The sequence below is a fragment of the Centropristis striata genome, chromosome 5 (genome assembly GCF_030273125.1).
Source record: "Centropristis striata isolate RG_2023a ecotype Rhode Island chromosome 5, C.striata_1.0, whole genome shotgun sequence".
NCBI lineage: Eukaryota > Metazoa > Chordata > Actinopteri > Perciformes > Serranidae > Centropristis > Centropristis striata.
In genome coordinates this window covers 4526284-4546765 of record NC_081521.1, presented here as the reverse complement: position 1 = coordinate 4546765, position 20482 = coordinate 4526284, and the positions used below count along the sequence as shown (strand labels likewise).

The window sequence follows — 20482 nt, the reverse complement described above, 5'->3', positions numbered from 1 at the left end:
AAAGTAACATTTTCTAATTTCAATTTAAGATATTTGTGTTAAAACAAAACATAAACTACATCAGTTAAAACAAACATGTTTCTTACCTGCAGATGGCAGGAAGGTTTTAAGTGGTTAAAAAGCTAAAAACATTTTCATGGAAAGTCTAGCTCTAATGTAAACTGAGTGCATGATGCCCTCTGGTGTTCAACTAATTAACATACATTTACTTTTAGTCATTTAGCAGACACTTTTATCCAAGGCGACTTACAGGAAAAAAGGGGAACAATCAAGGTCTAGTGCAATAAGAGCCATTAGTGCAGCAATAAGGTCTCGTGAGGATTCTTTAAGGAGTAGAGTTGTTCTGTGGTGCTAGGAGAGAAGGTCCTCTCTGAAGAGCTGGGTCCTCAGGAGGTTTTTAAAGGTAGAGAGGGAGGACCAGAGCCCTGAGGTCTGCAAATGAGTCATACCTGGATGATCCATACTAACCCTAACCCTAACCCTGACGCCGGACTTTATTTTCACTCCATTGCTCTAAATGGAGAAGAAAATCCCTTTTTTCCAAAATGGATATGCAGTGTACCGCTGCATATTCGGTCGTCAGAGACTTTGGACATTTTTAAATCTTCTCTTAAAACTCACATTTCCCCCAGGCTTTCAAACCTGTGTGAGAAAAAAGTTGTTTATGTGTGTTCTATTGTTCATATCATCTCATATATTACTGTCTTTTTTAATTTTATCTATGATTTTATTGTTATTCATTTATGCATCTTTTGGATTTTTTGTTGTTTTTCATTTATGTAAAGCACTTTGGTCAACCTTGGTTGTGTATAAAGTGCTCTAGAAATAAATAATAGAAAATAAAGACAGCTTGTGTCAAGAGTTGAGTGGCATGTTGAGTTAGGTAAGGTCTGATTTTTCTGATGTTGTAAAGTGCAAAGCGGCATGACCGGGCAACTGAGGCGACATGACTGGATAAGGTGAGTTGGAGTCAGTTTTGATGTTGAGGTGTATTGTAGGTTTAGCAGGGAGGAGCAGCAGGTCAGTTTTTGAGAGGTTCAGCTGGAGGTGATGTGCCTTCATTCAAGTGGCGATGTCAGAGAGGCTCAGAGACCGATGGGTCATCAGGAGGAAATGACAGATAGAGCGGAGTGTCATCTGCATAGCGGTGATAGGAGAAGCCATGTGAGCGGATAACCTGACCCAGAGAGGTGGTACAACTAGTTCATTTACAAGGAGACAACTAAGGGGAGGAGTTTTATTTTTTATTTTACCAAGAATACTTGTTATAGGATATGTACTAAAACCCAGAGGTAAACTTCCCTTTGCATTGTTCCAAAAATATTTTTCTTTTTTTACACAATCAGCAAAATAAAAACAGGCAGCTATGAGGCAAGTGGGACGAGATCACATTTCTTTGAGAGGAAAAACATTTTAACAGTGATCCAAGTTTCCATTTAAAATGTTGCAGATCTATAAGTTGGGGAGAAAAACTCTGAGACAGCTTCTTTGTGTAAGAACAATAAATAAAGTAATACAAAACACACTCAACCAGAAAACACCTTTGAAAAATAAATACATTCAAATAAAGTCGGGTAAAACGAATGCATGCTTTTAAATGTCAGAACCTGCACGGTGCACAGAAACATTTAGACTGCAGATGCATGATGCACTTCTTTTAAAAGCCTCGAAAAACAAAAACAAACCCAAAGTGTAACTGAAAGCTGAATAAAAGAAATACCCTGAAACGCATCGGCTGTAAAAACACGCTGCCCTGAAAGCTTCTGTGCACATATTCAGAGTAAAACATTCCAACACACCATGATTTGTTGTTCGTAACACAACTGCGTACAGAATAGTCAGCTATCGTGTCAACTTAAAGCTTCAAATGGAAAAAAGGAAAATAAAAACCTGATTAAAATGATCAAAGTAAAACAAAGACATGAGGGATCTGTGTAAAAACCCAGAGTTCAGGCCCTGAATTGCCATTTAATTCTTCAAAACATAATTATTTTTAATCTCTGCTGTGCTCACCGACACACTCACCTCTCACAACTCGTAGAAAAATATAATTTTCAGACAACGCCGTCTCATTTACTGAATGTGTAACAGAGGGGGATGTGTTCTCTTCCTCTTACTTAGGTGAATGTGAGCTGAACTTTGGCTCTCTTTTGTCCGTTTACACTAACACCGTTGACCTCCCTCGAGCTGCCGCCGTCGCCATCGTTGTTGTTCGACCAGCTGGCTTTCAGAGGAGTCAGCTCAGGTGCTATTATGTCTCCGTCCTGTGTGTGAAAAAAAACAACACAGATCAGCGTTAAAACGAGCAGCATAGAGTTTAAACCAAGGTTATAATAGTTTTGGAGTTTTCTTTAGTTTTAGTTCTAATTTCATTGTCAATTTTTGTTTTCAAATTCAGTTAGTTTTAATGAGTTTTTAGAGTGAGTTTGCTAGTTTTAATTCGTTTTTATTTTTTTGGAAAATGCTTAGTTTTTATTAGTTTTAGTTTTTTTGTAATGGGGTATTTGTTGGGTGCCAGACTCAATAAGGTCACAATAAATTTTGCCTTTATTTCCTTTGTCTTATCCATCTTAACCCTAATAAGTTTATTAAGTCATAAAACCAGATAGATGAAATAGATTTCATATCAACCAAAAAGGTTAACGTATGAAAAAAGTTGACAAAGACGAAAACGAAGAACATTTTCACTATAATTTTAGTTAGTTTTCTAACAACAAAATACAGTTTCAGTTAGATATCATTTTTTAAAAACTTGTTTTTATTTTTTATTTCTGTTAAGGAAAATGTTTTTTAATTCTATTTTTTTCGTTATTTTTCGCTAACTATAATAACCTTGGTTTAAGTAACATTACTGTTGCAGGGCCTGACATTGCAGTTAGAAGAGTAAGAACGAGTCTCCAAAAGTCTCCAAAAACACAAGAAAAAGTCGCTTGATTTGTCTCCAGTCGCTTGAAAAATAGTCACTAAGGGGGTCTGAAAAGTCGCTAAATATAGCAACAAAGTCGCTAAGTTGGCAACACTGCTCCGCTGGATTTTACAAATGGCGCGTGTTGTTGTCGGGTAGAGTACTACCTCACATCCTGCTTAGCGTTCTATCCAATCAGCAACCAGGCTTTTTTCAAGGGAGAAAAAAGACCCTGCAAAACTCTGCTCCGGACGGCTCGTATTCAAATTAGGGGCGCTTCAGTAAGTGAGACCCGCCTCATTCCGGGTATTGGCCGGTAGTGGAAACAGCCCTATAGTGGAGTAATGGGGAACCTGATTGGGGTTGAGGCAACAACGGACATTGTCATTGCATTAAACTGTACAGTTCTCTCCATCCTAGCTAATTAATTTTACCTGAGGCTTTGAGAAGTTCATGTTCATGCACCACTGGACAAAGTGTTTCTTGGCTGCCTCCAGACTCTTTTCATCTGTCTTCTTACAGTGGACTCTGATCAGCTGCTCGGCAAACTGCTCCGGGAGAAGTTTAGACACCTGACAAGAACAACAGCAGTTTATTTTGAGGCATCAATTTGAGACAAACTGTGTCTCCACACTCATAAAGAAAGAAACGCAAAGGCAGATAAGGACTTGAATGATGTGGTCTCTTCCACGGTTCTGACCTGGTTCTTGCGTATCTGGATTGCTGTGGTTGGGTCATCCTTGCAATAGAAACGCACATTGTTGATGGGGTTCTTTTCTTTCATCCCATAGTCCATAAAAATGACCTAAAAGAGAAGAGGAGGAGCTTTTAGATCATCAAGCTCATCATGCTGTAAACCCCAAAGGATAAGCCATTTATAGCATACAATGGAGATAAAATTCATAACTGAAAAATATAATGTTTTGAGGCTTTAGCAGGCGGCAACCTCCGGGTCTGAGCAGGGAGGCAAACCAGGAAGTGCCTTAAGCTGCATTCTACCAAAAATTCCAGCAGGGGGTGCTAAGTTTGGCTGCAAAAACATTTATGTCCATTCATTTCAATGCAAAATGAGAAAATTTCTCACTTGATTTATTACCTCAGAAAGTTTTTCTAGGACAACACTATGGTCTCAATCACTAGTAAAAAATCTTCTTCAAGACAATCTGATGTTAATAGTTCTAATAATGGCCCCATTTAGAAGAAAATAGAAGATAAAGAATCGTATGATTTGGGGCGGGGCTACCTTTGATTGACAGGTCACTGACAAGGCGAGCCATCATCAGGTGAGAAGCAGAACAATGCGTATCCACGGCAACGTGTCAATAAAGTTATATATAACGTTATATAGATAGAAAAAAGGACGTTTAGCAGTTTGGTCTCATAACAGACACTCCAAGGAGTCGCTGCTCAGTTTTCACCAATGGGTGTCGTCACGGTGACTACGTCCATTATTTATACAGTCTATGGGTTTTAGTAAATGCAACATATTTAAAGCAATCATATTAAAAACTTACGTTAACTACAAAGTCCTCTGGCTGCAGCTCGACGTCCTGGGAGCCGCTCTGAGGGACCAGTCGAGCCAGCTCTTTTTCCCAGCTGCGAAGCACCTCCTTATATAGAAAAAAGAGCAGGAAGTGGTGGAGTGTTACTTTTTCATCTTTGTAGGGACATTACATAACATCTGAACCATGGCTTTCTATCATATTGGTACCAATTTAACTTCAGCTATTAAAAGTGATACATAAAATACATTCAACCACCTCAAGCTCTGGCAAAGTTCATTTTTCACCTTATTCTGACATTGTTTTAGATTTAATAACAGATCACTGATATGATAAATTAATCAATAATGATAATTATTGTTAGTTGAAGTCCTACACGGCAACACAAAAGCATCTCAGAATACATTGCAAGACCAGCGAACAACCACACACACAAAAAACAAGTGGATAATACAACAAATTGCTTCACAAAATATGAGTACTCAAACACTGAAATAGTCGTTTTTACTATAGATGTACTATTCAAATGGGACTAACGTGGTTATAACTAAAATCAGGGTTCGTACACTTTAGCAGTGGTTAAATTCAAGCAATTTTCAAGGACTTTCAAGGTAAATTTTCAAGCCTTTCCAGTATCTTACACCTGTTGTAAATTTCATGTTTTAGATGAGTACTTACATATTAAAAAGGGGGAGATTTCACTTTTGTGTCTTTTTTAAATAATTTTGTCTTTTTTTTATTATTTTGCGTCTGATTTAATAATTTTGTGTCTTTTAAAAAAAAAATTGTGTATTTTTTATAATTCTGTGTCTTTTTGGTAATTTTGTGTCTTTTTAAAAAATAATAATTTTGCGTCTTTTTTAATAATTTTGTGTCTTTTATTTAATACTTTTTTGGTAAATCTATGTCTTCTTTTGGTAATTTTGTGTCTTTTTTTGTAATTTTGTGTCTTTTCTGAAAATTTTTGTGTCTTTTTAAAATAATTTTGTGTCTTTTTTAAATAATTTTGTTTCTTTTTTTAAATAAGTTTGTGTCTTTTTTGGTAATTCTGTGTCTTTTTTTGGTCATTTTATTTCTTTTTAAAGTAATTTAGTTTTTTTTCCTGTCATTTTATATCTTTTTGGTCATTTTGTGTCTTTTTTAGTAATTTAGTGTTTTTTCAATCATTTTGTGTATTTTTTTTTGGGTCATTTTGTGTCTTTTTTTGGTCATTTTGAAACTGCCCCCAGGTAATTTGAGTTTGAGATCCCTGCTCTAGATGGATATAGTCAGATTGTAAGAGAAATACAGTAAGAATTTCAAGCATTTACAAGCACTTTATCCAAAATCCAAAAGCACTTTTTAAACCTTGAAAATACAACATTTAAATTCAAGCATTTTCAAGGATTTCAAGCACCCGTATGAACCCTGTAAAATAATAATTTGCAGAGGATGCGTGTTGCCATACAGCTATACAAAAGACACAAACACACACCCTGTTGACAGTCATGGGTTTATCCGCCTGCGTTTGTCCGAGACACTTGTAGAGCCGTCGACAGATGATGTTGCGTAGAATCTGCCTGGACTCGGCCAGCTCCGGGGTAGAGGAGTGGAGGATTTGTTCAAACACGTGATCTACGGGACATTATAGGGGGAACAGGTCAGATGAAGCAAACTGAAGAAACAAAATCATTAAATGAAATCATTTAAAAGATGAAATTACTTATAAACGTCAGAGACAGCATGAAAAACTAAGAATTACTTTTTTTTTAAAATTTTGTATCTTGGTAAGATGCCAGCTCGTCTTCTTTTCTTTTCTAAAGTATACATGTACAGAGCAAGGTTATTATAGTTAACATAAAAACATTTTTGTTAACTGAAATAAAAATAGAAACGAGAGTTTTTATAAAAACGATAACTAACTGAAACTGTATAAAAGGTGGTGGTTACAAAACGAACTAAAATTATAGTAAAAATGTCCTTTATTTTCGTCTTTGTCAACTTTTTTCATACGTAAGACTTTTTGGTTGATATGAAATCTATTTCATCTATCTGGTTTTATGACTTAATAAACTAATTGGGGTTAAGATGGATAAACAAAGGAAATAAAGGAAACATTTATTGTGACTTTTTTTTATCTTGCACCCAACAAATACCCCATTACAAAAAAACTAAAACTAACAGAAACTAAACTAAAACTAAGCATTTTCCTAAAAATAAACACAAAATAGTGTGTTGATATGGAACACAGTGGTTTCTACAGACCTGTCAGCTTGGTGTAGGCCTCCATGTCGTCGATGGCCGTGGAGAGAGTGAACTTCTTCCCTTTTGAGCCTTCAAACCAGATGTGATTGTCTGCTTTTAAAAAGGCCTCTGTGATCCTGGATAATCACAGCCAACATTATCCCTTTTTTTTTCTTTTCATAACACAAACATGGGGTCATATACACACAAATTCTTTCACATTGAATAATACACATAAGTGCTCGCCAGGCGGCAACCTCCGTGTCTGAGCAAGGAGGCAAACCAGGAAGTGCCTTAAGCTGCATTCTGCCAAAAAATCCCAGCAGGGGGCGCTAAGATTGGTTGCAAAAAACACCTGTCCACTGTCCATTCATTTCAATGCAAAATGAGAAAACTTCTCACTTGATTTATTACCTCAGAATTTTTTTTTTAAGGACAACACTATGGTCTCAATCACTAGTAAAAAATCTTCTTCAAGACAATTTCATGTTAATAGTTCAAATAATGGCCCCATTTAGAAGAAAATAGAAGATAAAGAATCATATGATTTGGGGCGGGGCTACATTTGATTGACAGGTCACTAACAAGGCGAGAGAAGCAGAACAAGGCGTATCCATGGCAACTTGTCAATAAAGTTATATATAACGTTATATAGATATAAAAAAGGATGTTTAGCGGTTTGGTCTCATAACTTTGACCCTTTCACTGTATTTTCACTTAATGACAGTTTATTTGAACGTTAAGTAACTTACATTTTGTTTTTGTTTTTTGCTAGCCAAAATGAACATCCCAGTTAATGCTAACACGAATTAGCAGGAATTATTTGTTTCTTACCAAGATAAAAAAAGCTTTAGATTTAGAAGTGTTAGATCATTTATCTTGTTTTAAGAGTTAATTTCTTATTTTAAGCGTTCAACATGCTTATTTCTAGATTTAATAATCTGAATTTAAGAAATCTTGTCTGAAATTATCTGTCCATGCAGCAAGATCATTTCCCTCAGATTTAGTGTTATTATCTTGTTTTTAGACACACGTTTTCTGCAGTGTGTGAGTTTGTGGTCGACATCTGGCAGTCCATTCCTCTGAGGAGATTGCAATTTCCAACTCTCTTTCCCATTTTTGTTTTATATAATCTGTTGAGTGGGTCTTCATCTGTGTAACCGCAGATTGTTCTTCTGTACCCTGACCTTTCAACTCATTTGACCAACATTATCCCTTTTTAATAAGTTAATATGAAAGCAAAGTCAACAAGATACATCGAATCGATTAGCTACTCACATAGTCTCTATGATGTTGCCCACTTTGTGCTGGTAGGCTCTTCTGTGGAGACAGTTCCTCGTGTGGAACATGTCATACAGATTTCCCACCTCCTGTTAAAAAAGAATGATCTGAATGTTAGTCACACCTAATCAACAAAAGGAATGGATGCTTTAAAAGCAGATTAAAGAGCAGATATAACAAAGTGGGCACCTTGTCTCTAGTGCAGATGTGCTTCTGCCCGTCCACCTCACACACCCTGGCAAACTTTAGGAAGCGCCGATAGTCAAAGTTGTTCTGGATGCCGAGGTGGTAGCAGTCCCTGAGAGAGCACGGAGACAGAGTCAACAAATGTGTGGAAAAACAGGCAGTTAGGCAACCCTAGTAAAAATGCACCCAATCATACACTGAATATTCATGTTTTGTGTTTAATTGCCTAACTCTCTGTGATAAACGATTTGATTCGCATCTAGATACACAGGTTATGATTCAATTAAAAAACGATATACTTTTATCACGAACCGATTCGATACAGTGTGAGAACGATACGATTTGATTCTACGGTTAATATTTATTGTAGACATTTTATAGTGTGTCACTCACAAGTTTTATATTTTATTTATCTTCTGATTCACCATGGAGTTAAAAATCTATTTCATTGTGGGTCTGAATGACAAAAAGACCACAAACATCTTTCTACATTTATAATAAATTAAAAGAAAGATCATTCTAGAAGCTTTTTTTTTTGTCATTTCAATTCAGTCCCACGTGAGGCTGATAATTCCTGAGTGCAGGTTTGATCTGAGTGACATAATTTATACTTTCCCTTAATCATCTAACCTAATAAAACATTGGCCAGTGTTCAGCTGGGATATTAAATAATGAATTTATCACCAGGATCGTCTATATAAAGACGCAAATAATAGGCTAATAAATGAATAACATAATATAAAGGCATTCCCGTGTCCCTGAGCAGGACACAGTTCACAGTACAATTCAGCTTCATGTGCAGGTGTTTGTTAAACAGAGAAAACTTTTATTATTATTATTATTATTATTAGTGCATGTCTACAGCTGTTAAAGCTGCCGCAGTCATTAGAAACGGATGTCGCAAACTGTAAATTTGTGAAGCCGCCAACCGATTCCAAGTCTGGTGATACCCGATCTATGACTCTACAACCGATTCATCCAGGAATTCATGGCTGATTTGTATCGATTGAGGAAGCTGCTACCCACGCAGCTGTATCTCTCACTTGTTAAACCGAATATCCGGTCGCGTCAGTTTGTCGTTCACAACCCTAATTTTTACTAAAGAAACAAACAGATCAACAAGCCCCACCTGGCAAAGTAGTCCCACTTGTCCACATCGATGCCGTTTCTTTTGTTGGCCACGATTTCATAAAGGAAGGACTTGTCTTCTGGGCGGCCTTTATACGCCCACTGTGTAGATGACAGGATTACAGCAAAGAATGAGTTACATTGTTCAAGCCTGTTCAAGCATACAAGGAAGTTGACTGTGGTTGTGGTGTCTTTCCGTGTTCTTATACAGTGATAAGATGAAACTGTGTTTCTGGGACATTAATGAGCAGCACAGGGGCTCCACAAGGCACTGTTCTGGCTCCACTCCTGTTCAAATACAACTCTGATTTTGATTTGATTTTCATTGATTGATAAGAAGATGGAGGTACACCAAGACATAAAGCTAAATACACCAGGAAACAAAACTAAAAGATAAGCAAACACAAAGGCAAATATGTTATTTACTAGTTATTAGGTGTACAAGCAGTGTATAAAACAACAAATAGACAACATACAGTTTCTATATAAGATTTCAGGTTCTAGGCTTAAATAAACAAGCTGCCATTCTAAGTGTAAGTGTAACAAACCTAGATCCAATAATTAAACTGCAGAAAAGAGCTATCAGGATAATAAATTAAGTTGGATAACGTGATTCTATAAATCAGCTTTTTATAAGATCACACACGTTAAAATTTCAGGACATTGTATATTCAAAATCATTAGAAATTATGTTTCGAGCGGTAAACATGTCAATTCCTGTTTGTATTAAAAAAATGTTTAAATTAAGGCGGCGGATTTATAACTTAAGGGGGTTGCTAATGTTTGAAACTCACAAAGTCAGAACTAATCTTAAGTACAGATGTGTGTCAGTTTTGGGTGTAAAATTATGGAATTATGGACTAAATGATGAAATAAAGATGTGTAATTCTATGTTAGTTTTCAAGAAGACTTTAAAGTATAAAATTATCAAGGGTTACAATGAAATTTGATTGAATTTGATTTTTCAGTTTAAGGTATCGTGTTTTGTAACAATGTGAATTATTCAGTAAATGTAATATATATATAATGTATACATGTAGATGGTACAGGAGAGGCAAAAATAAGCCTTGGGGCTTCAGCCTATTCCTTTTTCGGTTGCTGTCTGATGGATTCTTTCGTAAAAACATGATTTTATTTTGTTGTCTTTGTTTTTTTGTAACCGAAAATAACAAGTGAGTTAAGGTGGAATTGGCTACCTTCTGGCCTTGAGCTGCATTAGAGCCCAGTGGCCCAGCAATCTGTTCCTTAATAAAGTCCAGGTCCTCAGGCAGCACCAGGCCGTGCTGCTCCATCACTGGGCTCAGGCCATTGTCCTCCACCAGGTAGTCAAACATTTCTAGAGAGGCCTCCTCGTGCTGCAACGTAAACAGACTCCTATTAATATGGTAATGTCAATGGTCACAGTGTGAAAATGAAAGCACAAAGACTCATTACTCAAATAGAAAGAGCTTATCTCAGCAATTACATGACAGGATATGAATGAATACTGGTCTTATCTCACGTTTGGCGTACGACAAGTCAGTGGTTATAATACATAATGTGTGTACCTTGTAGTTCTTATCAGTGATACTTGGCGTGCTGAACAGTGCTATCTTAGCCCTACATGGTCATGCTTACAGTTAAAATGACATCATGGTCATTATAAAGGTCTTTAAAACAGCCTTTGCTGTTTATTGCTGGAACTTCACACCTTCTTGTAGAGCGGGATTAAACTTTATAACTATGAACCAATTAACCAATGTCAAGGACGAATGAAAAGAGGGCAAAGAGTGTCCTTATAGTTTGCGCAAGGATGGAGTTTTAGATGGTGATTTATTATTTATATACACTACTGGTCAAAAGTTTTAGAACACACCAACTTTTCCAGAATTTAATTGAAAATGATGCAGTTTAATGTCTCAGTGTACTCTGAAATGCACATTTGCAACATTTAAAATTCTTGATTGAGCATGATAGTGTTTTGAAAGTAAAAAAAAGATTCAAAATCACATTTTATGTTGGACTAAAGGACTAAAAAAAAGACACAAAATGACCAAAAAAAGACACAAAATGACTTACAAAGACATGAAAAGAATTCAAAAATGGACAAAATAGCCCAAGACTCCACAGAGTTAAGTTGTTAACCCATTTCTTGTTCACTTAAAAAGGCCTACTTTTATAATTCTGAAATGTACATTATTTATCAGTTTTGGTTAAGCTTACCTTTTTTTATTTACCTCTGGCAGTTCACCACTTACCTTTGTACCCTTTCAAGCTGTTCATTTGACTTGAACTGCTTGAATTTCAATAAAAAATTGGAAAAATTGGGGTGTTCTAAAACTTTTGACCGGTAGTGTATATACAGGGTTCGTACACTTTTTCAGTGGTCAAATTCAAGCACTTTTCAAGGTGCTTCAAACATTTCAACGGTTGTAAATGGCTGTTTTAGATGAGTACTTCGATACTAAAAGGGGTAATTTCACTTAACTATGCCACCAGCAATGGTATTACACTTTTAAAACTAAAAGTAGTTTGCTAATCTCATAAAACATACTGGTATGGGAATCTAGGGGCTAGGAGCACAAGGAAGCTCACAAAAATCATCAACCGGCAGCTGGTGGAACTAAACACGACCCAAACTAGGAGGAAAGACCCACAAATAGGCTACTTCAGGAGCCCTCACATCCACTAGGAATTAGAAAAACTGCCTTCAGTAAGAAGATACAGAGTAGAGCAACAAGAAACATTTCAGAAACAAGAAGACGCAGGTGGAGCGGTCTTCATTTCAGATTATAGGCTATAGGCTGTTCAGTTTATATATTTTTTTCCATTGAAAATGTGGTTATCTATAGTCGGATTGCAAGAGAAATACAGGAAGAATTTCAAGCATTTACAAGCACTTTATCCAAAATCCAAGCACTTTTCAAACCTTGAAAATACAACATTTAAATTCAAGCATTTTCAAGGATTTCAAGCATCCGTACGAACCCTGTATATAGCCTGCTGCCCCCGCGACCCGGCCCCGGATAAGCGGACGAGAATGGATGGATGGATGAATTTATTATTTGATTTTGGGGTTATGTGATGAGAGAATCTGTGTTTGGCAGGTAGATCATTCTAGCAAACAGCTTTACATTTGTTGGACTCTCAGATAATTACAAATAAAGTTACAGTGGACCACATTACATAGTAGATAATAGCACTCAGAAGAGAGCCTTTCTTCTGAGTGCTATTATCTACTCAAGGCCTATTCCAGTAACTTTTCAAAAATAGCCAGCCTTTTTCCAGAAGGTAGTTATTATCCGTCCGCCTGACTTTTCCCATTTTTTCTACACACAGTATGTCCATCTCTTTGAAAATATCTTTCCAAAGCAGTTGCAAACTAACTTTAAGAGCAAAAACCAAACATTCTCTGCAGTAATTAGGTTCAGATGGTGCATGCCTGGGCTAGTATGTTGCAGTTGTTACTAAAAGGTTGTTTGTTTGCGTCCTTAACTGTCAAATACATTTCTGATGAATCATGACAGGGATCTGAAACCTCAGTAAAACAGAACACGCCAACAACACAGGCCAATACAGGCCAGAGGGAATTAAACAGATTCAGATTAGTCAGAAGACTAGAAGAGACTTTCCCAGTTTGTCTGCGTTTTCAAGAAAAAGTGGATTTATATAATCTACCTTTGCAACTAATGAACTCGAAGTAAATAACCCAAAGTTAGTGTATGAACTAAACCATTAAATAATCTCCAACGTTGGCTCAAAGTTTGTTTTGACACTTAGTACATTCAGCAAAGGACAAGAGAAATTTAAACCACATTGTTGCTTACCTTCCAGGTGATTCCTGGACGTGCTTTGGGGATGAACATCCCATCATACATGTGGGAAAATGGCCCGTGTCCTGGAAAATAGAAAAGGGGGGGAGGTTCAATAAAAGGTTTCTGGATTTTTATTGCTGCATGTGAACTCTGCACTAAGTTACTTGTGTTCTAGTCCTCTCTGGAAAAAAGGAAGTTAATAAATATGGTTTCAATATGGGGTTCAATAAAAGGTTTTCTGATTTTTATTGCTGTGTGTGAACTCTGCACTAATTTACTTGTGTTCTATTCCACTCTGGAAAAAAGGAAGTTAATAAATATGGGGTTCAATAAAAGGTTTTCTGATTCTTATTGCTGTGGGTAAACTCTGCCTTAAGTTCCCTGTGTACTATTCTTCTCTGGAAAAAAGGAAGTTAATAAATATGGTTTCAATATGGGGTTCAATAAAAGGTTTTTTGATTTTTATTGCTGCGTGTGAACTAATTTACTTGTGTTCTATTCTTCTCTGGAAAAAAGGAAGTTAATAAATATTGTTTCAATATGGGGTTTAATAAAAGGTTTTTTGATTTTTATTGCTGCATGTAAACTCTGCACTAAGTAACTTGTGTTCTATTCTTCTCTGGAAAAAAGGAAGTTAATAAATATGGTTTCAATATGGGGTTCAATAAAAGGTTTTTTGATTTTTATTGCTGTTTATTGCTGCACTAAGTTACTTGTGTTCTATTCCACTCTGGAAAAAAAGAAGTTAATAAATATGGGGTTCAATTAAAACTTTTTTGATTTTTATTGCTGCATGTGAACTCTGCACTAAGTTACTTGTGTTCTATTCTTCTCTGGAAAAAAGGAAGTTAATAAATATTGTTTCAATATGGGGTTCAATAAAATGTTTCTGGATTTTTATTGCTGCGTATGAACTCTGCACTAAGTTTTTATTGCTGCGTGTGAACTAATTTACTTGTGTTCTATTCTTCTCTGGAAAAAAGGAAGTTAATAAATATAGTTTCAATATGGGTTTTAATAAAAGGTTTTTGGATTTTTATTGCTGCATGTGAACTAATTTACTTGTGTTCTATTCTTCTCTGGAAAAAAGGATGTTAATAAATATGGTTTGAATATGGGGTTTAATAAAAGGTTTTTTTTATTTTTATTACCGTGTCTGAACTCTGCACTAAGTTACTTGTGCTCTATTCCTCTCTGGAAAAAAGGGAGTTCATAAATATGGTTTCACTTCCATTCTTATCCCCAGAGGTTGGAGTCTGAAACATGTGAGGACTTGTGGTGTAAAGCTCACCCAGGTCGTGGCAGAGCCCAGCGATCTGCACACACAGGATGTCTCTGCGGGAGATGAGGAGTTCTGGCTGTCTGTCATTCAGAGCTTGGACGAGTCTCCCTGCCAAGTGTCCCACCCTGCACCAACACACAACCAAACACCTCACATATACAATGTCAGTTCAACAAAACATGACCAAAGAGCCTATGTAGCACAACCAATCATATAACAAAATCATGGTTTTTGCTATCCACAATCAAATGAATATGATCGACTGCGATACTGCTGTTTAAAATGCATGCTTTACTCATATAGTATATTTCTATAGCTATATGATATACGTTATTATAATGTGTATGCTGTAGAATGAATGTATATACAATAGGGTTGTCACGATATTTAAATTTTCAACTCGATACAGATACTCAGGAAAATATTCGATACCATTTTCGATACCACAAGGATAAAAAAGACCCTAAAATTTAACAGAAATATTTGTATTTACAAGAAAAATGCAACATGTAAAAATTAACAGAACCACTGGTTAAATATTTATAGTAAAAAACAGTTGTGCAAAAAGAAACTGCAACTATGATAACAAGCTTCAGGTCTGAGGTAGTGCAAAAAATAAATAAATACATTAAACAATAACAATTAGAACAATATTTTTGTGTGTGTTGCTGTTTGGTTGCAGGTCGACTTTTCTCTGCTTCATTCTGGGACTTAACACTTTTCAGTCACCAACATTTATGTAAACTTATTATCTATACTTTTGAAAATGAGTATCGTATCCGGATAAAACGTTTTACTATCAATACTTTTTTGAGTATCGATACTTTTGACAACCCTAATATACAATACATGTATTATGTTTTAGTAGATGTAATGATGTATACATATATGATATGTAGAAACGTGTGTAATATGGATTAGTATGTGATTTTTTTTGTTTTGTTTTGTTCTTAATTTTTATAATGTTTATGTTTTGTGTTTTCAACTGTATATTTGATACCGTTGGACCTCAGGAAGAATATCTGTGGCTTTGCTGCAGCTAATAGGGATCTTGATAATAAACTAAACTACTCATAGAAAACTTAAGCTAACAGCCAGCCACGGGTGGGGCAATCGAGATTTTAGCTTTCAGTTTTGACATGACTGTCCTGCTGCTGCACCTGCACCATAATTAATGGTGTAGCTGAAGTCCAGAGCAGATTTACATGTAATTTACAGAGAGCGAAAGGAAATTCAAATGACTAAAGCAAAAGGCAGAGAGCTGGTTCCCCAAAAATGTTCTCTGGAGTGATGCAACATACCAGTTTAGTAGGGGCGGGTAGCATTTTTGGTCAATTTTTTTACCAAAACCTTTTTCTTTTAGGAGTTTGGAGCTACACTGTAAAAAATGTTTGTAGAAATTAGGGTAAAACACTGTCAAATTACATGAGAAATAGGGCGTAAAAATTAAAAATTGCATATAGCCATAGTAGACACTTTTAATTACCGTAAAGAAAGAAAAAAGTTTTACTGTTAAATGTGAAATGTTCCTGTAAAATTAATGTAGAAATACCATATTGTCACAAGGACACAATAACCTTAAAAATAATGGGACTTTTCAGTCTAAGATAAAGTTTTCCTGATATTTCCATTTAAATTTACAGTAGAAAACCCACTCACTGTAATTTTCACAGTGAATTTCTGGCAACCACAGCTGTCGGGATTTTAGAGAAAATTAAACAGATTTTTTTTTTACAGTGTCAGAGTTAAGGTTTACTGTCAAGCCCTAGTCGAGATGCCTCATTCTAAAGGCGTAATGTTTAAGACCCTGTGTGTAACAGAGGACGTACCCTATGCAATGTTCAAAGCGGTTGTGGGATGCACCAGGAAACACAAAGTAGGCCCCTCCGAGCTGCTTGAGGTGTCGCAATCTCTGGAACTGAGGCGTGTCGATGATTTTGATGAGCAGAGGGTGCAGCTCCACGTGACCGTGGATCGGATCGTTAAACACCTGCAGGAGACACGACAACACACGGTTAACAAACTGACTTCACAGTTCATAATGTGTGTTCATCTTTTGGTGCTTTGAAGTCGTTTTTCAACCAACACTAGGACACTAGGATAGAACACATATACATATACTAATAAACATTTCAAATGTTTTACACCATTTAAAACATGGGTCTCAAACTCGCGGCCCGCAGGCCAATTGCGGCCCTCGTGACGATATTTTGTGGCCCTCACCTTGATATGAAAGTTTAATGTGAGTTTTATATGAATGGCACTTTACCGTGTTGTGTGTGGAAGGTCCCTTTAATTACTTTTTTTAGTAATTTTGTGTCTTTTTAAAATAATTTTGTGTCTTTTTTGGTAATTTTGTTTATTTTTTTTTGTAATTTTGTCTTTTTTAAAAAAAAAAAGATTTTGTTTCTTTTTTTGTCATTTTGTGTCATTTTGTGTCTTTTTTTAATAATTGTGTCTTTCTTAATTTTTCTTTTTTGGTAAATCTGTGTATTTTTTTGGTCATTTTGTTTCTATTTTAAGTAATTTAGGTTTTTTTTGTGTCTTTTGGTAATTTTGTGTCTTTTTTGGGTAATTTTGTCTTTTTTTGTAATTTTGTGACTTTTTGGTCATTTGTGTCCTTTTTTAGTAATTTTGTGTCTTTTTTTGGTCATTTTGATACTGCCTCCAGCGGCCGCCAGGTAATTTGAGTTTGAGACCCCTGATTTAAAACAAAGAGTAGAATAAAGCATGACAGGCTCAAAACAAAGCAGTGAGAAACAACCAAGTAAAAACTGGGTAAAATATAAGGAAGTAGATTTAGCTAAACTAGTATGTTACATTTTAAACGTGCGTGATGTTAAGGATGAGCAGATCTGAGGCAGATAAATAGGTCATTGAACAGGAAACAATGCTGTCAAAACTGGTCTGACAACTTGTGTTGTGTCACCAAAGTGCCTGTTGTTGGAGTCATTGTTCAATAATAGATTTATATGTCATTACTTTGAAGTGATTTTGAATTTAAAACCCAAATAAACTATAACTGACGAAGTAAGAGAAGGGATAAGATAAGAACACAAGGCCCAATCTTGCACTAAGCCCTGTACATTTTCACATTTCACTGTTTATCATACAATTTCCTCTTCTTTATCATGTTATGTCTTTCTTATCCAGTTAGCCTTGAAAATGTACCATTCAGATACGGCTGTTACCTTGTTTGCCTCCGTTTCGATGTGCCACAGTTTCCTGAGGCTGTGTAGGATCTTCAGGCGGTCACCGAGGCAACTTGACATCAACAGGATGAAAAGATACAGGAAAGTTAGGTGAAGAAGCATTTTGCATTTCGGTTTAGCCACATTCCTTCCTCCTCATAGTGCCCCAGGCACCTTTTAACAGACCCCACAACGGGATTAAAACCAGGACACACTTACTGTACGCCAATCTTCTCCAGGTCAGCATCCTTGAGATACCGCAGCCCGACACCTGTGACTTTTTGTGCTGGATAACAGAGAATCAGAAGAATCAGAAGCCTTTATTATCATTACACAGGGTAGTACGACGAAATTAGCCATCAACCCGTCCAAACGTATAAAAACACACAAACAATATGACAGAGGTGAACAGGACAGGAAGACAGAGATGAAAAGAAAGAAATACAGCACAACGTGAGGAGAGAAAAGGAGGAAAAAACAATGAAAAAAAACTCATCAACATAAACATAACGTCACACTGTTAAAATAATCGCCTAAGTCATTTTTTGCCACCTGTGGTAAAATCGCCCACATCCTCAGTTGATCAGATCATGTGATTTTACCCCTTTAAGATAATGGCCTATGTCAAGTGTGTGACTTAAGCTGATTTATTATGCCTAAGTCAAAATAAAATGTGACTTAGGCAATTTTTTGAACATGCCTTTGTGACTTAAGCAAGATATGGTAACACTTTATTTTGAAGGGGTCTACATAAGAGTGACATGAGCGTGTCATAAACATGACATGGGATGTGTCATGAACATTAATGACACTTTGAAGTAACATTAATGCTCATGATACTTGTCATGTCATGTTTCTGACAGGCTTGTGTCACTCTTATGTAGACACCTTCAAAATAAAGTGCTACCAAGTCATTTATTTCTCTTAAGTTACCTAATTTACACACAGTGTTATTACTATGCCAATAGCCATCCTTTGTTACATCCTTTTTGAGTGAAATGATCTATACATGTCATATGTTACACTTTTGGTGAAGTTTTTTGTGTTTCCTGCAAAACTTGAAAAATGTAATTGATGAAAATGATGAGGCGAGTATTTTAACAGGGTGACAATAAGCATAATAGACTTCAGAGCAAACACAAGTGATGGTAGTTTAGAGTCACAGATAGATAGATAGATAGATAGATAGATAGATAGATAGATAGATAGATAGATAGATAGATAGATAGATATACTTTATTTATCCCAAGCTGGGAAATTACAGTGTAGCAGCAGCATTACACACAGAGACAATAACAACACAATTAAGTAAAAAGAACAACCTAGGCATACTTCAAGCAATAAAATATATAAAATACAATAAAAATACAATAAAATATAAAGTGTCTAAAGAAGGAGTAGAATAGAATTCCAGTGCAGAATAAATATGAATATACAGTATAAAAATGTTGGTGCTATGAAACAAATAAGGTGCAATGAACAGTGTGCATAAAAACACATAAAGTGCATAGACAGTATGTAATAAACCAGGTTATTATTTGTTATTGTACAGTGTGATGGCATGTGGCAGGAAAGATTTTTTATATCTGTCCTGTCCACGGATTAGCAACGGACTTTTGCTATTGAGATCGCCGCCATGCAAAAATGATACATTTAAACGATCAAAAATGACAAAACCAACCTCTAAATGTATCTTCCCACTCTCCGAGTCCTTCTGTGTGCAGGTACCGGCACGTGTCCTCCACTCCCCATCCCATGTAGTCGGTCTCCAGCAGCCGGACCTCCGGCTCTCTCTTCTCCGGGGTTTTGAAGCTGTCGTTACTGGTCACAACCGTCTCTAAAGGTCGTTTTCGGTTCGCCATGTTGGTCCAACAAGCAGACGGTAACTACCGTTAGTGAAGGCAGTAGAGACCCGCAGAATTACACCCGGTAACGTTAGACACGTCGACCGGTACAGCTGATCTGCACAGAAGACAGTCCGGCGGTGAAAACACCCGGGTTTTAGTGTCTGAACCGGTTGCGTCAAGCCCAACCGAAACACCGACGTTTCCGGTACTGGTTTTCAAAATAAAAGTCTATTGAAAGCTCGCTTATACTGATACTGATATGATACTTTATCTACTACTGAATGCTAATGCTAATCTACATACAATGGACGAGGAAGTATTCAGCTTTCAATCACTCAGTCAGACTTTCTTCGTATAGCACTTATATATAGCTTATATATAGCTTATGTATAGCAATAAGTATATTAGATTAGATTACACTAAAAAGTAAATACGACATATATTTTACTTTTTTTTACTTTAAAATATATATATATATATATATATATATATATATATATATATATATATATATATATATATATATATTTTAAAGTAAAAAAAAGTAAAATACGGCATATATATATATGCCGTATTTTACTTTTTTTTAATATATATATATATTTGCCGTATTTTCCTTTTTAGTGTAATCATTAATTGTGTTTAACAATAATAAAGATAATTATTGTATTCATTTTTTTTTTGTTTAAAATATAGTGTTTGTTATTGAATGCTTTTCTTTTTACCATAACAAACCAACAATGAAGAAGAAATTTAAAAAATAAATAAATGGAAGGTGGAACTTATTTTAACTGTTTTGCATAGAACTGCAACTATTTTTTTGATTATGGATTCATTTGCTTAAACCTTTCTCCATCATGCTGTATTTACCAATTAATACAAAACCACTTAAAGGCGTCTATATATGCTTTTACGGAAAATTTAAAATCAAACAAATAAATATTTAATTAAAACCTTATAAATGTTAATCCGCTTTAGCAAACTGTATGTAATATGGGTACATATTTTAGGATTTTATTTCACAAGTGAAACACCTTCCTTTGGATGTTTTACTTGCTGGTTGCGGTTAACTTGACGGAGGTCGCTCCCCATTGGTTGGCGCGCTGTGGGTGGAGCCACATATTGTGCAGTGAACGAGGCCAA

General features: G+C 35.8%; 1 protein-coding gene across 2 annotated transcripts; it reads right to left on the bottom strand.

The window, feature by feature from the left end:
- Window positions 1–1234: 1234 nt before the first annotated feature.
- On the bottom strand, window positions 1235–19489 carry LOC131972362 (deoxynucleoside triphosphate triphosphohydrolase SAMHD1-like). Of its 2 annotated transcripts, XR_009394459.1 has the most exons (17): window positions 19174–19489; window positions 17712–17778; window positions 17493–17565; window positions 16131–16291; window positions 14311–14426; window positions 13032–13102; window positions 10422–10580; window positions 9227–9327; window positions 8101–8209; window positions 7909–8000; window positions 6652–6767; window positions 5882–6021; window positions 4420–4515; window positions 3606–3710; window positions 3340–3477; window positions 3073–3236; window positions 2138–2264 (listed from the first exon to the last, which is right to left on the bottom strand). XR_009394459.1 is itself a non-coding variant. In XM_059334189.1 (16 exons), the coding sequence occupies exons 1-16, from the start codon at window positions 19352–19354 to the stop codon at window positions 2118–2120; spliced, it is 1872 nt and encodes a 623-aa protein (XP_059190172.1). In that variant the 5' UTR covers window positions 19355–19489; the 3' UTR covers window positions 1235–2117. The 2 variants fall into 2 exon arrangements, 1 of the variants encoding a protein (XP_059190172.1); XM_059334189.1 differs by lacking the exon at window positions 3073–3236 and having other exon boundaries at window positions 1235–2264.
- Window positions 19490–20482: the final 993 nt, after the last annotated feature.